The 21,813-nt window shown below is 36.7% G+C and overlaps 1 protein-coding gene across 5 annotated transcripts in view; it reads right to left on the bottom strand.

Annotated features, from left to right (window-relative positions):
- Window positions 1-21,813, bottom strand: part of VPS35L (VPS35 endosomal protein sorting factor like) — a 56,193-nt gene that overhangs the window by 23,706 nt on the left and 10,674 nt on the right. For 4 of the 5 annotated variants that reach the window (XM_061992008.1, XM_061992010.1, XM_061992011.1 and 1 more), the window contains exons 8-24: window positions 19,769-19,853; window positions 18,770-18,829; window positions 16,459-16,555; window positions 16,002-16,049; window positions 14,882-14,975; window positions 12,667-12,744; window positions 12,179-12,301; window positions 11,448-11,494; window positions 9,171-9,282; window positions 8,845-8,961; window positions 8,426-8,479; window positions 7,926-8,006; window positions 7,045-7,107; window positions 5,950-6,035; window positions 4,869-4,949; window positions 2,187-2,250; window positions 91-189 (exon numbers count right to left, since the gene is read on the bottom strand). In XM_061992008.1, the coding sequence (XP_061847992.1) occupies window positions 91-189; window positions 2,187-2,250; window positions 4,869-4,949; window positions 5,950-6,035; window positions 7,045-7,107; window positions 7,926-8,006; window positions 8,426-8,479; window positions 8,845-8,961; window positions 9,171-9,282; window positions 11,448-11,494; window positions 12,179-12,301; window positions 12,667-12,744; window positions 14,882-14,975; window positions 16,002-16,049; window positions 16,459-16,555; window positions 18,770-18,829; window positions 19,769-19,853 (1,389 nt within the window). The remainder of the gene's footprint in view (window positions 1-90; window positions 190-2,186; window positions 2,251-4,868; window positions 4,950-5,949; window positions 6,036-7,044; window positions 7,108-7,925; window positions 8,007-8,425; window positions 8,480-8,844; window positions 8,962-9,170; window positions 9,283-11,447; window positions 11,495-12,178; window positions 12,302-12,666; window positions 12,745-14,881; window positions 14,976-16,001; window positions 16,050-16,458; window positions 16,556-18,769; window positions 18,830-19,768; window positions 19,854-21,813) is intronic. The other variant, XM_061992009.1, reaches the window with a different exon arrangement.

The raw sequence follows: 21,813 nt of genomic DNA, 5'->3' as shown, positions 1-21,813 counted from the left end.
TTTGACATAGACCAATAATCTGGGAAGGTAAAGTGAGAAACGCAAATACATCCCCATTTGTTACGATAATGTAGATAAACTGTAGCTTACATGAATCAACTGGACTAACACAGGCTCCAGATTGCAAAACATTGACCTGGCTTCAACATAGAAACTCAGCTGCTGCTCAAAGTCACGGCCAAATGAAACCTAGAGAAGACAAAATAAAAAACCCCTAGATTTACCATCATAGGCCATTAACTTTAAGGAATATAAGACTGCATGCAGGCAAACCACTGATATTCAAAAGTCAAAATTCCCATAGATTGGTGAAAACAAACTCCACCATTAACAACAAAATAGCACCTGGAGAATCCCCATCCTCTTAAGTGTCTGTTTTTCAATACTTAAACTTCAGGGAAACTTGTAAGTTTTGCTGATGTTTTTTGTTCATACTTCACACGATCTTCTACTTTACAGATCAAATATTTATTAAGAATATAAAATTTAAATCCTAGATTTGACAAGTGTTTTCAAAACCACCAGAAGTCTTGTTCCATAAAGAAACAAGGCCAAAGCCTTGGCACAGTTCATACTTAAAAAGCAAAACAAAAAAAACCCTAGAAAAATAGAAATAGGTCAGTGAATCTGTACTCAGAGTCCTGTAATTTCTAGTGGATGAAAAGCCTCCAAGAGGAATTTTCCTAGTCAGATATAGGAGTAAGGAAAGCAGGTTTTTCTCAAGTTTGGTTAATAAATATATGTTTATATAGCATAGCGAAAGCCTGAGACCTTGCATGCTGGCAGGAAAGAAGAGAAGTCAAAAACAGCCCTTGTGTGAGAACACCCTACTTCCAACACTCCAGATTTTAAAAAACCAAGTGCTGTCAGGTGGAGTGTCTCAGCTGTCAATTAAAAGCCTAGCAAGAGAAACAGTCTCCAGGCAGTCTTCGTTTCTGCATTCAAATGGAATTTTTCTCTAACAGAAGTAAAGGCTGCATTATTTATTATTCCTCAAGCCCCACACACACAAAAAAGGGTTTTTACAGAATTAAAATTAAAATTACATTTAATCCTTACAGTGAAAGATCAAAGGAGCTGCATCAGAAAACAAAGAATTGCTTCTTACATTACAGACAACTGTCTTCACCACACCTCTATTGGTGCAACTACTGATTTTTGACTCCTAGTCTCAAGAAAATGTAAGAATATAAAGATTTGCCACAAAAAAGCCTGACTGTAAGGATGACTTAACAACTGCTTTTCCCTCCACATCTTAATATGTGCTGGTTTAAAATTTATAACTAGTCATTTTGCTGCTATGGGATTATTCCCCTCCCCCCTAAACCAAGACTATAAAGCCACATCAAATACCATTCAATGTGGGAAATGCTCCTAAAGGAAATTATACTATATTATACTGTATATAAAGCTTAATAAAGAAAAAATGTATTTAAAACATATTAAATATAAAATTATTATAGCTGAAGAAAAAGCAATCACCTAGAAGTAAAATCCTACCATCACAACAAAGAACAAAGAGGACAAGCAGAGACAAAGCCTGTCAGCTCTAACTATATGAAAAGACAGGCGAAGCCTTGAGAGCACCTGCTTAGAGAATCAAAACCAGCTTGAGAACCTCTCCCTAAAACAGCCTGACATCTCAAACAGCAGATAAGAACAAAATATTTTCTTGGGATAAGAGGGAGAAAAGGGTTAAAATTTAATTTCAAGACAAAACAACTGGGAGTTTTTGTGGGAGTACAAGTTTGAGGATAAAGAGAAGTAAGAATAATATACAAGTTACATTTATTTTGTGTTTCTTAAACCTGGCATTGGTTCAATTCAGAGCTGTGTACTGGAACTTCATTCACATAAATCAGTAACTTCTCTGATGGCTATAATAGGCAAGACTTTGGCTGCTGTTTAACTTTTAAATACCTCCCATGTTTTACAGGCAATTTTAACAACTAGAAAAACATTTGCACTTCAAATTCTCCTATTGCATCATGTCAGCTTCAATGGTGTATGGTATTTCAACACATGCATACTTATTTCACTAAAATACACAGGCTGAGGTTTTCAACACTCTTAAGCAAGTCAGACACAGTCTCTGATTCAGCTACAGGCACCTGTTCCTCATGGAGATGCCACGAAAATCAGAGCTATAAGGTACACCACGACAGTTGCACACAACTGAGACTCACCATTTTTATGAATCCATTTATCAAAGTTGCTAGCATCCTTTTCTCATCCTCAAGTGTTAATGCACTGTAAGATAAGATGTATAAATTTCAGAACATTTCTTATTTCTCTGTAAAGGTTCAATTATAATTTATATAATGTTACATCCACATATTTCTTGCACACTAGGATCACTAAGCTGGTAACTTTAGTTATAAAGCAATACAGTTAATTTGAATATGACTATTACCATACCAATCATAGAATCATAGAATGGTAGGGGTTGGAAGGGGCTTTTAGAGATCATCTAGTCCAATCCCCTTGCCAAAGCAGTTCCACCTAGATCAGGTCACACAGGAACGTGTCCAGGCAGGTCTTGAAGACCTTCAGAGAAGGAGCCTCCACATCCTCCCTGGGCAGCCTGTGCCAGGTGCTCCCTCACCCTCACAGTGAGACAGTTTTTTCTTATGTTTAAATGGAACTTTTTGTGTTCCAGCTTCACCCCAGCTAAATTCTAATTCACTAACTAAATTCCAAATATATTTTTAAAAGGTTAAAATTGCTAAAAGTATCTTTAGATTTTATAGAAACTCAGATTTTGGCATGAGGAGAAGGAAACTAAGCTAGTGTTCTATACTGCAGCAAGTAAATGCCTTCAATCTTGTGTTACAACAGAGAACTTGAGCAGGAACTGGTTATAAAAACCTAAATAAATGAGTAAATGTATTCCTAGAAGAAAGTTGTCCTGTTTAAGGAGAAAAGCTCTAAAAATATACTTTAAATGGCATATGTATTTATTATATATTGTTTGAGGTTTTTCATTTTGTTATGTTTTTTCAAACCAACCCTGCCAAATAATTTAAAAAATAATAGAAACAATTAAGATCACCTTGTTACAGTGCTGCCTTTTTGATGTTTTAGTAAGAACGGAACTAAACTGATATGTGAAAGAGCTTCTTTTCAAGATTATCACAGATAGCTATTCTACAGCAATCTATCAGTCCAAATCTGATTTGAAACACATTTACATCACATGAAAATCCAATAAGTCAAACCTGTTTCACAGATGAACAAAAAGTTAAACTATAATTAACTAACACAATTTAATCCTTTTACTATTATATACTTGGCTCCAGCTTTGACCTTTAGTATATCAATTACCAATTTCCTACCTCAGACACCAGATGGGAAGGGAACAATAGTTTTATTATACAAATTCAGTAAACGAGGAAAGAAAACCTCAGCATGATTAGCTCATTAGTGCAATGCCAATCAAAAGAGTCAACTGATGGGCTCTGAAAGGCTCAGAAGGCTTGTAATGAGATCTCTGGGTCAGTTATAGGTTTCCAGTTCAATTTTGAATCAGATCCCTACCAGTCTAAAAGCTGTTATCCTCCAACAGCTGTTACAGGGGTCAGCAAGCCTGACACAATAGGTACAGGGTTTCTCAAACCAGGATACAAACCAGGTGCAGGAGTTACTTTAATATAGGTGGAATTTATGATGATTTGCCAGTAAGAGATGACATGACAGAACCAAGCTAATGACGTACACCATCTTACCTCAGCTAAAAGAACTGCTGGTTTAAAGGATTTTAAGTATCCCATTAAATTATCAAATTGTTTTGGCAAAATGTCAGAGGAAGCACCAAATATGGATTGTCATAAACTGCTTAATTTTTTTAATAAGCTGCTTTAGCTTCAATAGATTGTTCTATTTAAAGGTTGAAGTGGTTTTAGTGCAAAATACAGCCAAATTAGCTGCTCTAAGCCAAAATAAAGCACTCTAGCTGAACTAAATTGGATTTTCATGCCAAATCTGACTGCTTTATTGGCAATAAATCTTGTATTCATGGCATATCAAGGCTGAGAAATTTACAAGGTCCTTTACAGAACCTGCCATGATAAGAGGCTCTGGGCTCAGAGTCCCAAAAGAAACAGTGTTCTTACAATTCTACACAGCACAACCAAGAAGAAAAAAATGAGATTTTTGCTCTTAAGATCTAAGACTAGCAGCATTGTGATTCTGGCTCTATTTTCAATCAGACACGGGTTTCCTTGTGATTCTTTCAAGTTAGCTACAACCATTTTCCCCACTGCACAATCGCTATTCAAACAGTGAGGGTGAAACAGGGTGCCCTGAGCACTCAAAGTCAAGAGGAAAAGGGGAGGTTTTAAGGGAGAGATGGTTTAAGAGCTTCTCCTCTGTTCTAACTTCCCCTACTCAAGTTTCTAGAGATGTTCCAGGTGTCCTTTTAAAGATTTCACACTCCTTTTGTACTGGCTGAAAGAAAGTGGCACAAAAAAAGGTATAATTAAGTACAGCAATCTGTGCTTTAATAGCTACATATTCAATTAAACCTCAACAGCACTTTATTATTCACTGTAACTCAAAGATTGCATTGGTTTTGCTCTCAATTCTACAAGATGGAATTCTTTAGTGTCTCTGCTTCACTAGAAAACTCTACAAAATCCTTGCTACTTTCCTTTTAAAATTCTGCTTCAGTATTCAAAATAAAGCAGTAATTAAAGAGCAAATGGTACCATGCTGCCACTTCACTGCAGAGTGCTTCAGTCACCGCTAATTGGATTCATGTCTTAATCCACCGTGAAACAAACAGCCTCGGAAATGGGAAACTAACTGTACACCAAGCAGCCCAACTTCACATAAACAACAGTTATTAGTATGAGTAAAGTTAATCTTACTTCACAGAATCATGCATCGTCTTGCAGATATGCAGCAGAGCATTGAGTATCACAGGATCCTTTGTAGATTCCTGCTGATGCCTGCAAAGTGTTTTAGAAAAGTCTGAGGAAAAATCCTGCTCTGTCAAAATGAAAAACCAGGACTAGAATAACACCGATTTAAGGCATCATTCCAACCACCAGCATTCCGTGACACTACAGAAGGTTTTAACCAAGATCACACAGTTCATAGACATAAAATTCCAACAAATGCCAGTCAAGAAATATCTTAATACAAGGAGCTTTACCACCAAGCCCCAGAACCTGAGTCCTTAAGGGCACAATGAGCTGATACAGTGAGGTAATCTATGATTATCAAAACAAAGCAATCCTACATCTACCAAGAAGTAATATAGTTCTCAGCTACTGATGGACAGGCAGGAAGGACAGATGTCACATTTAGGTACAGAGGTACATGTGCAGAGGAGCACCGCTAAGATGATTAAAGGGCTGCAGCGTCTCTCATGAGCAAAGGCCAAGAGAGCTGGGACTGTTTAGCCTAGAGAAGAGAAGAGAAGGCTTGGGAAGGCTCAGCAGTGCCTATAAATACCTGAAGGGAAGGTAAAAAAGGAATAAAATGTTTCAAGAAACCTGTAATTTATTTGAAAAGGACTGGGTGACTTTTACAATATTTGAAGATAAAGCTTCATCTAATAAAATCCATTTTCAACAGTGCAAATGCCCATTTTTCTACAGAATGGAGCTTCTAACAAGAGATCATCTCTCTTCCTCCAACGTACCAAGATTCTGTGCTGCCACATGAGCTGGAACATGAAATACATTTCATAAACTAAGGCTACATAAATTTGAAAAAGCTCATAAAACAACTATTCTGTTAATCCACAGTATCAATATTATTTCTTCAAGTTCAGCTTTCTTTGTGAACAGATAAACAGTCAACAAATAGATAAAGAAAACTGGTATATATTAATATTTTTCCCCACAGCCTGGAACACCTTCACTGACTCATCTTCCCAAGCAATCTTTCAATACATTCCCCAGACCCTCCAGAGTGTATTTAGTCCCAGTATTACCCACTTACTTAATAAATGATTCCATAATGCACTTGCAAACCTCCACTCTAACATTTTCCTTCTGGAACATATCCAGAAATGGCAAGAATTTCTCCTGAAAGTACAAAAACATAAACAAGTAAAATTAGTTATTTTACAAGGAACAGACTCAACCAATAAAGATTTTGGATAAGTTTTATAATCATAGCTGCTTTAGTTAAAATTATTCTAATCTTTTTCTGAAGATAGTAATTCCATCCTAAAAGATGAAAGAGTGGAACAAATGCAAAAGCACCAATGGGTAAGAGATGTATCAGTTTCTTGATTGCAGAGATTCAGAATGAAACACAAAACTGTTTGAATCAAATGTTGTCATTTCTAAAAGCAATCATATGCTGGAAACAGCTTAAGTTCATCACAAATTCAGACATCTATGAGAATAAAAAGTAGGCTATTAAAACAAATAAATGTCAGCAATTGTTTTGCATGTATCCAAGGTCCAAGATATTGAACTTTTCTTCAAAGATAAAGGTTGAGGTTCGTAGGCTTCTGTATTACATCAAGAATACAGCAAGGGTTAAGTTTTTTGGAACTATCTGAGCAACTTCTGAACAAGGTCTGACTTCAAATTCACTGGGTCTGTCTTGAATTTTCCTCTTCAATTGATTTCAGTATTTTGACACCTGCTATCTTTGTTCCTTTTTCTCTGCCTCATACACAGTCTCCGGGCTTTCCAAGTTTCACTTTGTTTCACTGTCAAACTCGAGTCCCATAACAGAGCATGTTAAGTATCTATTATAGCATAGAAACAGCTATCAGCAGTTGCACAAACATACACACAAATCAATGGTGGTTTATTTGCCATTAGTTGTCACGATTATGCCATAGCAACAAACCAACCTAGAGACTCTGATAGCCTAAGGAATCAAAAAACTCGAATTAGAACAATGAATATTTCCGTAGCAAGCAACAGAGAGCTTTCAAAACATTTCTGCACTTATCTACTTGACAAAAAGTCCTCTCACTATGTGAGCTGGTGAACAATCTAAATATCTAAGTCAAGTAAATTGTTTGGCAGAAACAGTGCAAAACAGTTCTTAAAAATGTATTAGAGTATCACTTACCACTGAAAAAAGCAGAGAGAAGTCATAGATGTAGGTGATAACTTTCTGAATAATAGACTGTAGCTAGAGGGAGGGGAAAAAATAAAAAAGGGAAAATTATTGTAATAGAAGTTAAATTAAGACTGTCAACACCAGAAATTGTTCATTAGTTAATCATAGAAAACTGGGTTGGAAGGCACTTCAAGCATGTAATTTCCTTCTACAAAGCAGGATCAGCTACAACAATGCTGTTCCTAACAGATGTTTTTCTAACATGCTCTTCAGAAGTCATGCAAGGAGAGGCTGACCAGCCTGCCCAGGCTTCATTTGTTCTTTACTTTTTACAGTTAGGCAGATTTTTCCAATTTATAGTCTACATGTCCTTGAGCTTTCTAGACTGAAAAAAATAAACCTCAAATAAACAAACCAAAAAGACAAAACAGTTGTTAAATCTTCTTCTGGAGCCACTTTATCTACCCTTCAGGTGACCACAAAAACATTCTTTTACAACCCGTTCAACTAATCCATATCTCACCTGGCATGCAGTCAAGAGCTGGACAGGGTAATTCACTAAAGCCTTAACAATGCCAAGTATAGATGGATTGTTTTATAGTTTACTTCTGTTTAAACAGCCTGCCATCATTGTTAATTTTCTTCGGCAGAACATCACTGTCGATGCAGGAGTTAACTATTGCTATTTCTAAATACATAATTAGCATTTCTTTGAACTGAAAGACGGATGTGCAGGGAAAAAAGGAGGTTCCAAAAGGCTTCCTAAATTATAGCCAGTGTTTAGAAATCATTCTTTTGTGGTAAAATACATAAATAATATTTAAGAATTAATTCAATCTAAGAAAATGCATATTTAGATTTTGAAAGATTTGGTAAAACAATTTCTTTACCTGTGGGTAAGCATCTTCAAATGCTCGATCAGGAGTCATGTGTTTGATAACATCAGCCAAAACTGTATTGACCTCTCGCTTCTGTGGAGCAAAAAACAACATTACAAAATACAGTAATGAAATCTGCACATAAATCAAGCCACCGAAAACCAGTTGGATCATTTCTTTCCATTTGCCAAAGCATCAGCTTTCACAGTGTTCTAGTTAAGCCAGGAACTTTAGCCATAGCTCCAGTAAATCCTTATTTAAACTAGTCCATCTGCCATTAAAATAAAGATAAGAAATATCAATTTCTGAGGAGCAGTGAAGATGCCTTCAGAGCTGCATCTTTTGTCTCTATTTATCTTTCATGAAAGGAAATACATTTTTTCATTCACTACTGAAGTCCTACACGCTTATATTGAACAGTCATAGCTTTCCATTTTTAATACCCAACTGCAATACAGCCTCTTAGTCTGCACCAGAAAACTTTCAAAGGAAACAACGTAATTTTCACATACCGTAAAATGTCTGCAGGTATATTCCACCCACACTTCAGCACAGTTGATATAATCCTAGAAATACATGTCTTATGATTACCAATGTTTATATGAGGTTATGAGAAATACATTTGCAACAATCACACTTAAAAGAATTAATTCCTGAGATAAGACTCACGCAGACCTAAAGATGTAACACTAATAGCAAACCTCAACAGTTGCTTATGAAAAATATGTTATGTAGAATTAAGTCATCCACAAGTACAGCCCAGAAAAGCAGGAATCATATGAAGATATTACTAGGCATCATACTTTTTGGCAACTGTGTGTGCCTAGAAAAGGTAAACCGTGTCATAGTAAGCACATGCTTACTGAACAACTGGCTACAATTTTGTCTTACACACAGAATCAGTAGTGAAATAGAAAGGACCACAACTCACCTGAGGGTTCTTCAGCTTTGTTATTACTTTCCAGGCTTCATTTAATATTTGAAGGCGATCATTCTCAGGAGGATCAGCCAATGCCAAGTTTAAGCCCAAGGAGCGAAAGAGGAGATGCTGAAAGTTAATGAGAAATTGTAAATTAAAACCAGAAGATGCATGTCTGCCCAACACTGCTCTAGCAGATACACTGTGCAGAAAGATTTTTTGGATCAAACCACCTTCTGTTTTTAAAAGAGTTAGAAGTTATGTAGGCAACTGAAGAGTACAAAGAACTCTGACACACAATGAACAGGAATTAATACAAATTATATACAAAAAGTTACCTTTGGGAATCCAGATTCATCACACTCTTTAATCATGCCAATGAAGTCCATAGATCTTGCAGCGATAAACTCTGCTCTGAATGCTGACATTACTGAATTCAACAGCAAAGCACTACAATGAACAGAACACAAATCAATACACCTCAACAACAACTCAAATGCTGTTGTCCCTTCTTTTACATTCACCTGACCTTCTTAAACTAACAATTGTCCAGCCTCTATTCTATTTTTTTAAGGGATAAGGAAGAAGAAACTTTTACAAATTGAGCTTGCAGTGAAGAGGATTCATAGTGCATAAGCAAAACAAGAAAACATTAAGCCATCATATAAGGCAAAGCTAACTAGCCTGTAGAATACTTGTTCCAATCGGGGTTTTTTAAAGTCATCATTTTACCCAAGTTTACTAGAAACATTAAGTAAACCAGGAGTAGTTGACACATTTAGAAGCTTACTCTTTCTTTTTAGCTACAGTTCAGAGTATATTTTGGCAGGGCAAATCTCTATTGAAGTTTTTCTCACTGAATTAAAATATATGTCTGTCATGAAAGTCAGATTTCTAGCAGCTATATTTATTAGAATTAAAATACACTCAAAGAGTCATTATCATATGCCAATTGGCAATGACATATTTAGATATTTATGATTAACCACTCAGACCCATATTGTATTACTATCAAGCCAAAGTTAGTGTTGGAAGAGTGAACTCGTGTTACTGTAAACCCCAGTTTACTGCTACTATTATGCAAACATAAGAAACAAAATCTAGTATCATTCCAAAGGCAAATCCTTTGGGTAAACTCAGCCGTGAGTTAGCAGAGAAACTGCTTCATAAAACAGTGTGTCCTTCAGTAGCCTGAAACAGACAGTTTACCTTGAGGGAAATTCTACAGAGTGCTTAAAATAGCCCAGTATCCTCTGTGTTTCTGACTGAGCATTAGTGGTCTCATTGCAATTTGACTGGAATTTGCATTTTCTCATTAGACAAGTACTTCCAGTTCAGTAGGTATGTGCTTTGCAATACAGAGAAGTAGGCTGTCACTTTTCACTTAGATGGTTCCAATGTAGTTCATGGAACGTACTGAGATTATTTAAAGATTTATATACTGATGCCTCTTGCTCTGTAATATTTTGACAGTCATGAGAAGACATAAAAGCACAGAACTCTGCTTTAAAAGAAAACACTCGTGGCTTTATAGATCATCTAAACCAGCTTATTCAACTTCCCATTAAAAAAAAAGACACATTCCAAAACCATTTCTTTAAAAAACAATCACCCTGGATAACCCTCAACATTCTGTCATTCCTTCCAAGAGCAAACAGGCACAAAGAGGAAGGACCTGGCCCACCTTTACAACAAGAGATGCTAAAATGTGATTTAAAAATAAGTTCCATAAAACAAGTCAACACCTATACAGAATAATTAATGCAGCAGGGTACACAGATCCTTTTGCTCCATGTGATACACTGTGATACAGCATTTTCAGCATGTTCACATCACATTTTTTTAAAATCACACCTTCCCCACACTCCTTAGCTCAGTCACAGAATCCTACCACTGGCATTCCTCATCTAAGTGACTAACATATTTTAGTTCCTCAGTCACTGCAGAATTGGACCGTGCAAAGCAAATTAGAAAACAAAAATAGGTAAGTAGCTGAAAGCTTTCACAGAACTCAGCCTACCTACCTAATAACAGGAACTGAGATTAGCTCATCAACAGGCCAAATTGCATTCACACAACTCAAAAAGTACATCCAAAACTTTCAGGTCATCTTCCTGAACTAGTCACTGAAGCAGATTAGTCTGCACACAGACTTCTAGGAGATTTTTGGGACACTAATTTTCATGTTGAAAAAAGCAATTGTCTAAATACTAACATCTTCCCAAGGTGTCAGCTGCAAAATGCATGTATGGGCTGACTGTAGCCAGTGGAGACTAAGGGGAAGGCAGAGGAGGAAAACAGAAAAGTGAAGCACAACCAGCAGAGACATGTCTGTTGGAGAACATATTACGTATCCTAAACCTTGGCTTAGGAGCCAAAATGCAGCAACTAAGTTAATTAATTTAACTTTTGCTCTATAAATAATCTACCATATTTTAGAATTCCATCTCTGGAAAATAGATGTTCATAATCATGATTTAGTAATCTACTGGGAGAACAAAATGTACACTGTGCATCCAGAAAGCACTTTCAAGAGAGAGAGAGAGAGAATTTTATTACAGGGACTCACAGGCACTTATTACAGACTCATGTCTTCTACATTGTGCAGTACTTACTTATTCCCCAATTTTTTGCATCTCTCCATCATCTCAGTAAGCAGAACCTGGAAGGATCACTTATTAAAATTAGTGAGTAGACACTCTGCAAATAAATTCAGATTTAATTACTGTAGTGAAGTCTACTAAAAGCTGTTTTAATTACCTATCCAATACATTCCAATAATCCTGTCTTATCCTGTGTTTACAAATGGTGTAATACAACATGAAACACACTTACTGGAATAGGTACAGTAGAATTTTAATCAAAATGACCATTTTATGGAAGCCAAATTTGCAATCCTTCACTCAAATAATTACTATTTGCCAGCCAGGTCAATTATCTCTAGCAGCAAAGGTGAAGATTACCAACTCTCTGCCACAGAATGCAAAACAGATTGACTGAGACTAAAATAGCCTGTTGACTATGTTAAGCAATGACAAAGCTACAATTTGCTACAATCATTTTTCTATCTGTATGGCAGAAGAAACTAATGAAAATGGGAAATAAAGATTAAACTATCTAAAGAGCAGCAGGAAAAAAACAGGAACACTGCCTATCAATTTAAAGCAGCCCAACTCAAACATTTCTCCTGTACAGAAGAGGGAAACAGACATCTTAGTTGCATCTAAGCTCTTTATACTCGCTTTCACATTCATGGAAGTACTGACTGAGGGGGTTATTTAACAGTCAAAATTAACTCTTCACCCCAACACTTCCTCTAGTATCGAGCACTACCACGCTTACTTACTTCAGGAGCACGGTATGCAATACACTGTAAAATCCAGTCTATAGCAGGAGAATATAGAGTCAAATACAAAGGAATCTCCACACACTGTACTACCAGCTGATTCTGAACTGTATCCCCATGGATCTGTAAAAGACAAAAACATGTTGCTTTGAAAAAGTATTTAACAGGAGCTATGATAAACTGGACAAAGTTTGTGTATGAATGGAAACAACAACAGACAAGATCACAAAGACATACAGGTATTCTGAAGCACTCCTTGCATGCTGGGAAAAAATATCAAGCTCATAACATATATTAAAGTATGGGATCATGCTGAATACAGCAGTTTCACCTTACCAGAGTGTATATAAAATGTCCCATACTGTATCTGAGTACAGGAACATCCCTAAATCCAGATTTAAGAACTTCAAAGATCTTTTAAAAGTATGCAGTAGTTTAGTTAAGGAGTGTATTTATGTGATTTTGTGAATTAAAGCTTACTTGCTTACTTGTTTAAATGTTAGAAGAAAGTCAAAGAAATTTTTATTAAGGCTTTCTTTGAGTTGTGGTGCCACTTCCATCCCAACCTGTACGAAAAGAAAGAGGAAGATTTATCTGCATCTGTCACCCGTGATTCTCACTCAACCGTAAGAAAAGAATGCATTTTTTAGATGATTACACCTAGTCACACACATCAAATCAACAAATAGCATTGAATCACATGCTTTTGATTGATTATTCCCTTGCTTACTACTATAGTAATGCCCAACAACAACTACCCTGAAGCCGTCACAGCTGTATTTAAACAGAGTTCTCCAAGCAGCAAGGAAATCAATGTCTACCCCAGTGTGTGCACTGCAACAGCCTTTATTCATTGTATGCAGAGAGACTACAGTGAAGAATACCTAAAAAGTCAGCCAAAGTTCAGAAATTGCTTAAAATTATGTGTATTTATTCTGTGGACAGAATGAAGCAAGGACCTAAATGAAAAATCTGAATGTATACACAGATATAGATAAAAGAATGATAAATTACACACAGTGATGCACAAACACAAGGCCTACATAGTAAAGTTGGAACTGCATAAACCCTATAGGACTGTTTTCTATAACAGACCAAAAATATTAAACGAAAAAGATGCAGAAGTGAGAAGTTAGTAACAGATCAGACTTAAAAACACACACAAAAACAAACAAATCCATCTCAACAGCTTAAGGTTCCCCTCTTCAAACAAACCTGGAGGTCTGAGTTTCTGGGATTCCTGAGCAAATGCAATTCTAGCTGACTTCATCACAAAGCAGAAGTACCTCACACAGACTCAAGCCAGTCATTTATCACTTCTCTTTATATATCACTTCCTCTCAAATCAGGAGGCTAAAGAAAAATGCATCACCTTACTGTTTAAAAGATCTGATTATTTTGTTTCCTGCAAGTTTTATTCACAGATTTGACTATGTAGTGACTTTAGATATCATTTATGTCAATACTACAGGTTTCCTAGTCCAGAATTTATATTCTTTAAAGAAAATAAATCTCTTTTGTTATCTTCACTGTGACAGTATTAATATAATGTCAGTAGCTGGGATATAGAAGACTACATATATTCCATTCCAGGTAAATATAAGTCAGTATTTTAACAGTTGGTATTTTATTCCAAGAACATTTTCCAAGAATCATTTTTGTGGACAAAAAAGGAGCATTCTAAGACCTTCCTTACTATATAATTGCAATTACTACTACTAGATTATTAGTCCTAACTGCTCTATGATTATGCATCTCTTCACTGTATCAGGAGCAGTAAAAGTTAGACCATGCACACAAACTGTTCCCTAAAAAACCTTCAGAAACTTTGCATTATGTAGCAAGAATGATTGAGCTGTAACAAAAATGCAGGAATTACTGTATTTTAAGATTCAGATAAACTAAGCAGCTCATCTATCAGGAGTAAACCAGAGATTAGCAATTACTTGGAGATGCAGGAATTCCTATGGACACCCCTGAAAAGCATGCCTCAAGCACATTGAACAGTTTATTCAAAAATAACAGATCTATCAACACTGAACAAATCTGTTGCATAATGGCAGCTGATTTCATTCAAGTATTGCTCATTAGCAGCCCTACCATTTTCCAATTACAGCTGAAATCTTTGCTGGGACTTCAAAAATGTATTTCACATATTTTTCCACTAATGGATGACTTTTTAAAATCGTTTTAAAGGGTCTCTTCTTGAAAAAGTTTATCTTGGCTGATCTATTTAAGGTAACTGCTGGAGGAGATGAGGGTAAGAACATAGTCACACAAAAATCCACTGTCTGAACACTTTACCAAGTGGCTCCTCTGCCAAGGACTAGCAAGCTTGCTAGTCCTCTGCCTGCCACATGCACTCCAACAGTAGGAGGAGAAAGATAAACACAGGGAAAGTGCATATATTAACTATGCAAAGCAGCAATTAGCAATGAAACCAGCAACCAGACAACAGCATGTAGTCTCAAAGTCCAAACTCTCCTTCCACTTAGGTGCCTGAAGACAAAAAACTAGCACATAAAATTATCTTTCTTACAAACACTTAAAGAAAGACTCCAAATGACTAAAACTAAAAGAGAAAATTTATGGTTTGGTTTATTAGAAGGAAGAGATAGGCTGATGACTACTTCAGGTAAAAACACTGCAGAGCAACTGCAGCAAATCTTTGATCCAGATGTGAAGGGTTAAATAATAGCCTACCCTGCAAAGGTATGCTCTTGCATAGACTGCAACCAGTGGATCTCCAATGCCTCTAATCATAGACGTTAAGCGCGGGAGACATTCCGAAATCCCCCTGGTAAGAATTTCCAGAAATGAAAAGGAGATTTAACAATCAATAACAGAAATTATATCACCTGTGGATAACTTCAGTAGCTGCCCTGTAGGCTGACAACTGAGCAAGAGTTACAGAAACACCTATTAAAGGAGATGCATTATTAGCACAAAACTTTCTTTCAGAAGTAAAATGTTATGCGTCTAGAAACACATACATTGTACTCAAATGGTAGTGTTTGGCATTAGGGGTAGTGCAGATAGCCAGGCTGGATGCTTGGCCTGTGAAAGACAAGCCCAACTCAAAAACTCCTCTATAGAGGAACAGTAGAGCTATAGAAAGGCTGTAATTCAATGGGAAGAAAGCAGCTGCTTAAAGCAGAACTGGCAGAACTCCCTGTATGTCTCATTTTCCCACAGGTCGTTTTTGACAGAGCTGTCCTGGTGCCTGGAGATGAGGCCCATCAATTCCAGTAAAAGAACAGCTTTTTAAGGATAATGAAGTTGTCATTACAGTGGTAATTTGGCTTACAACACTTATTTCAAAATACAACTGAAAAAGGATGATTACATGTGAAGGAACGTTTTCAGCTCAGCAACTGACACTGTTTAACAACACATGAAGCTTATATCGTGATTTTCAATAGATAATGGCTCATTGTTCCTAACCTGTTTCTCCAATTCTGTCTCTAGCAATGTGACATATCAGTATTTTCCCTGTATTTTTGTCACGTTCCTCATCTCAACAATCTTGGTCCTCCTTCCACCATCTGAAGCCACTGGTTTTTGCTTTGCAGACTCCTGATGTCACAGTTATACATCCAGTCCCAAATGGCAAGCACTACTGCATCTTAAATTGCATCCTTGATCACCTTGAATCTTTCCAAGGCATTTCTACTAAAAACTCTAAAACCTCTCAGTACTGCTTGTTCTCAGGTCTACTGAGACCCTATCCAGCATTAATCACAGAATTTGCATGCTTAACTCCTTCAATTCATTTGTAAGTCTGCCCATTCACTTCCTTCCCATACTTAACATTTATTCTTACGTTTTGGATAGGAACTTATTGCACTTCAGTATTGCTGCTTCCACATAACTAAAATGAAGCCAAGTTAAGGAACAAAACTAAGATGCATGTCATTTAAAAACAGAAGATCAAACTTATATACTGAATACATATTGAACAAACTATTTCAAGGCCTTCTGTAATTAATTTCGCTACACTTTGACTTTTACAATTTATCTACAAGATCTTTATTGTTTCAAAAGTTTCCACGCAACTCTGCTTTACCACAGCCATGCTGCTTGCAGCCAATAACTCAGCACTGTTCATTATGAAAGAGGGCTTGAAATCAAATTCAAAACATACAGCCTGAAACAAACAAAACAATGTCAGTATAAATATCAGATTGCTGTGGGTTTTATTGAAACAAACATGCTCATTTTTGGAAAAGTCTATGAAAAACTTGCAGACACACTCTGAGAGTCTCATTTGACAAGGATACAATCTGGGAATGAGTTCTCTAATCGAAGCAATCTTGAAAAACCAGTTTAAGCAGGTTTCTTTAGCTGTATCATTAACACTGTCTGGAGAAAAATTATCTGGGGGAAAAAAAACCAAAACCAAAAATAGTGACATCCTTTCTGGAAACAAGTTGCTTTTCATTCTAGGTTTTAAATTGGATTCTCTTTCAATAAAAAAATTAGGCACACCATAATAATCTAGGCAATACATTGCTTCTCAGCTCTGTGGTGCAGCAGTAAGAGCTGAGTTCACAGACAGCAAGAAGAGGTAACTGGAGCTCTCATCTTCAATTAAGCAGCATGTCAGAAGTTGAAGTCAAGCACTTGAAGCTAATCTCAGACCTGCTACTTAGAAACCTAACCTCTGCCTCCCACTCAAAGCACAAATTGTAAATGTATATATAAGGAATCTACAGCAAATACATGTGCATGACTGTGTAACAAATGCAGACTATAGAAAAGAGATTTAAGCACCCCAATTCTACCTTAAAAGGACAATACAATTCTATGATATGATTCTTAAAGAACATAATTTAAAACTACATTGCAATGAGATATTAAACACTGACAGAAAACTTGGCTTTGTAAGCTAAACATCTAACACTACAATGCAGTGTTCACTCCTCGTGAGCTCTGGCACAATGTGTGTCAGCTGTCAGCTGCCACCCTGGGGTGGAACAGATGGGTTAGGGGGACAGAGCTCTGGTCAGGCAGGCATGCAGTTGCACGGCTAACTGGCCTCTCTTTCTCTAGATTGCCTGGAACAGAAGGCAAAAATAGGCTTCTTGGGATCAACCCAGATGGCTGGAAAGGATGGGTCCCTCTGTAATAAAGCTACACATGCAGTTTCTGCATTGAATGTCTGCTTGTAAGTTCCTTGTGGAACAGTTTCAAAATACTGGTGCTCTCTCATCTCTGCCCTCAAGAAGGGAGAAGCTCCTCCTCCACAAGAAAGCTTCCAGCTTCCAAGTCTAAATTTTCTCATCCAGCTTGGTCTCACTTGCTTTCCACAGGATGAGCATGGAGCTTGGTCCCGAAATTCCTGGGGGTTCACACTGCTGTGCACAACAAGTGCATCATACTTTGCCTTCCACCTCTCACTATTACAGCTGCTTGGGACCTCTCATCAGAAATGCCTCTAGACACTTGTGCTTGGCTCTCCAGAAAGTAGGTAACTGTGACCAGTAATCACGATGTGCTACAGGAAGTGCCTGCCTTCAATAATGTATATAAGAACAGTTTGTCAGATCTGCAACAATCAAATTTATCTTCAATATTTTCTGAGCTGACTGAGGGGGGACCTCATTAATACTTACAAGTATTTGAAAGGTGAATGTCATAGGGCAATATACCCCAGGGAAGGTGTGAAGCCAGGGGGGTTGGACTAGATGAATTCTAAAGGTCCCTTCCAACCCCTACCATTCTATGATTCTGTGTGACTTCAAATGTAAATACTTGTTAGTTTCAAAATTTGGGCTCAAATCCTATGGATTTAACTGCAACCTACCGGTGCATTGTCAACTATAGAGTAAGAATGTTTTATACTTCAAGGACATGTACTTAATACACTCCAAATTGCATGGAAATGTATGTATTTCCACTGAATGTTTTGGTGCCTTCCTTCTTAAACTGATTCCTCCATATACATTTGTGCTGTAAATGTTGAATTAGACTCCTACATTTTATTGGACCTTCAACTGAAAAAATTAAAGGGGCCCAGGTTAGAAAGATTGTGCTATCCTAGTAAACTGATCACTAACTCAATGACAGCCTGCTGCTTCTTCCAAAAGTCTTCCCAAAATTGAAGCAAAACTATCAAATTCCCAGTGTAGCGACAAAAGCATCTACTTACCAAAACCTGAGACTCTCAGCTTTGCTAAATTTGTGCCATTAACTTTAAGCAATTAAAATGTAGTACTTTCAGAAAACACTGTACACTAAGAAAGGTAAAAATGTCTTCCTTCATCTAATTTGAGAATTCATGTTTAATTCTCCCTCTACTACATATAACACTTTGTGACTTCAAGTCTCAGAAAGAGACAGTTTATGTTTAGTAACATCAAAGCCACAAGCACATTTTCTTATACCTTAGGTATATTGAAATGTAAACCTGCATAAACAGTGTGACTAAGCTATAAGCAATGGAATTTACTCTGTTTAAAAATTACAGGATTCAAATCAGAACTTTTTTCCACAGGAGACAGTGCAGCACAAGTCCTGTTTAACCTTTCTCAAGTTAGTTTAGACATGATTTCTTTTCCAGGGGCACAGAAGAAACAAACACAAAGTTACCTGGCAAAGAGATGTGACTGTCCATGCACATTGACAGAATTCTTTCATACACTAGCTTCCCTGTAAAAAAAATCATCCATAACAAACTGTAAAACACAAAACGTTGATACAAAGGTTCCCTCTCCAACTTACAATGAAATTAGCTGGAAGAAACCTCCTAGAACACTGACACTGTACTGCCCTCTAGTGAGGTTGAAAAGTTGAGTCTGAATTTAGCACTTCACACGCTATTAAAAAAATGATTTGGCTCCCTTAAGTGCAGACGTATCACACAGGTCAGATTTCCTCCAGGCCAGGAAAGGACAGCTGGTGTCCAGTATTTGCTGAGTTTGGATATTATGTTATCTTACAGCTTTCAATGAGTAGGAAAGAGCACAAAGAGTAAGAAAGACCTGAAAAAACAATTGGATCTGTGTCATGGCATATCCTGCTAAACATGAAAATACCCTTCAACATTGAATGCCATTGTAAATCTTTCCGATAACACGGCAGAAAAACAAGAGAATCACATGAAGTGGGTGACAATTTCATTTAAAAGATCATTTTTAAATTATAAAAACAGATTAAAAAATTCAGTAACTACATTTTGATCACTTCGTAGCTCCTATTCGCATAAAAAACCTTTCTGAGTTCTATTCTTCAAACAGAAACAGAAGTAAATCCTAAGTCAAGAAGCTCTCAAAACCAAAATATTTTCTTCAAAGTGAAGAGACTGTGATTTTTCCCAAGGTTTTCCTCTACATATTCCCTAAGAGACAAAAGCATAGAACTACAAACGTAAATATTTTTATTTTAAAAACTTCAGTCACAAGAGATTTTTAACAATTATATACTGTGTTTATACCACTAGTGCCCAAATGTTTATGTTGCAGAAGGTCAGTGTTAAAACTTACAGTCAATTCAGCACATTTGGGATAACTTTGATGTTTTCTAACATTACAAAAAATATCTTCATCTTTTTAACAATTGTGTAGTGAATCTGGCACATTACATACTTACCAAAAGTATCAAGGATATCTGTAATTAGAACAAATTTACTTGGATAAAACTGGATGACTGTTGTGTCTGAAAGAAGCTTAGAACACTAGAAGGGAAAAAACAAAGAAACATTTTTAGAGGACAATGTAAGTTAAGCGTTTTTACTCCAGATAGGCTGGAAAAGATGAGAATCTACAGATGGAAAGAACCAACTAACTATCCAGCAAAAGGCACAAGAACATGTAACATAACATGTCATGGAAGTCTTTGTAGTTTTCAGGTTATTTTTCATTTCCAGCTGAGCCACTCACAGATACAAGTTAATCTACAATGCAGAATTTCAGCTGACCATGCAGATCTGTGCATTTGTTCACACAAGACATTTTCTCTCCCAGAAGCATAAAAAGGCACTTCCTTTGTAAACAAACTTTTTAAAGGGCATTTTTTCAGTTTCTCAACATACTTCTAAACATGCAAATGCAAAATCTGATGTAGACTAAATTAAGAAACAATTTTCAAAGTTTAGCTAACGGGCTCACATAACCAGTTCAAACATCTTCCAAAATGGCAGGTAGCCCACAGTCAGCTCCAGGGAGGAATCTGTAATCATCACCCATAGACAACCCTGAGCATGACCATGGCAGCTGGGCTATAATGATGGCTGGTTCAGTCACATATGAAATCATACTAGTCAACTTAGTTCTAGCATTGCTGGGTGCAAGTTCAGATAGGAACTATTTATCATAAGAATACGAGATACACAGTAGCAATGAATATATTTTAAAGACAGTTAATTAAGCTATACTTTGTTTTCCAAGATGGTGCAAAAACTACCAGACAAAAATCACAGTCAAAAACTTTGGCACAAAGAATCAACTTCCACCTGAAGAAAACATGTAAATGACTGATGGGAAAGAGACATTTCCTCCCTACGTGAGTAAAACACAGCCTTTGACCACAAGTCTTCTCCAGTCTCTATTTAAGACTGACAAGTACAGTGATATCTGTCCCTCTCTCTCCTTCATCAGGAGATGGAACAAAGTTTAAGTTATCATTACATTCCAAAGATCCAGGAGGCAGTCTGATATCCCACAAGACTGCTCTGTTTAAACAAGAAAATAATAACACTTGAACATGCTTAAACGAGGGGCACATTTAGTCTTTTTGCTCTATTCTTCAGGGAGGAACTTAAAGAGTGTACCAAAAAGACAGGTGAGAGCATTCACATCTTACAACCAAAGCAGAATCTTCTCTACTATGTGCTAAGTCAGTCATCTTCAAAGAAAGGTAATTCAGTAGCTGTTTAGGACCTACACACACCATAAACACTTACTTACCACTTTTCTTAGAGCTCTCATACATAATCAACTTACTTGATTACTTATTGGCTTACTCTAAGTAGCTTAGCTTACTCCATCTTGACAAGTAAAGTATCTTGCAAAAAGACACTTGAAGAATTCAAGTTATAAACTCAGACCCTACTTGAATAACCAGAACTCTTCCTGCACTTCAGGCTCTGTAAAATTCTAATACAGAGAATGGAGCTTCCATCCTCAAAGTCCAAATGAAAGACCTTGTGTAGCTTCATCAGTAGTTCTTAAATCAAGATAATTCCAGCATTTGAATTTAAATTGCTTTTTCCAGCCTAGTATACATTGCTGAAAATAACCAGAAAAAGGCCAAACTTACTCCTCCCATTGCACACTAACCAGTATGTGCTACTAATAATGATAGACTATGTACATAATCAAAGCCTGAAGCCAAGAACATTGTTTAGCTCTTGAAGAGGATACAACACTCTTAAAAATATGTTATTTACCAGGAAGAACCATAACAAGGAAAGATCAGTCAAGGTTCTACCCTATACTGCTGTATAAGCATAGAATTGTCATTAGTTACCTAGTCTCCTTTAGGAAAGGCTTTTTATTCATGTTAATTACCTAAACACCTGTTTCACTCTTACCCAGTCTTCAGTCAACAACGAGCATCTGCAGCATAAAGTTTGAGCGCAAAGTGAACGACACTCAGACACTTTAAGAGCTAAACATATGCAGTCTTAATACACT

This window comes from Colius striatus, chromosome 3 (assembly GCF_028858725.1).
Source record: "Colius striatus isolate bColStr4 chromosome 3, bColStr4.1.hap1, whole genome shotgun sequence".
NCBI classification, from domain to species: domain Eukaryota; kingdom Metazoa; phylum Chordata; class Aves; order Coliiformes; family Coliidae; genus Colius; species Colius striatus.
This window is presented reverse-complemented; position numbering and strand designations above follow the sequence as displayed.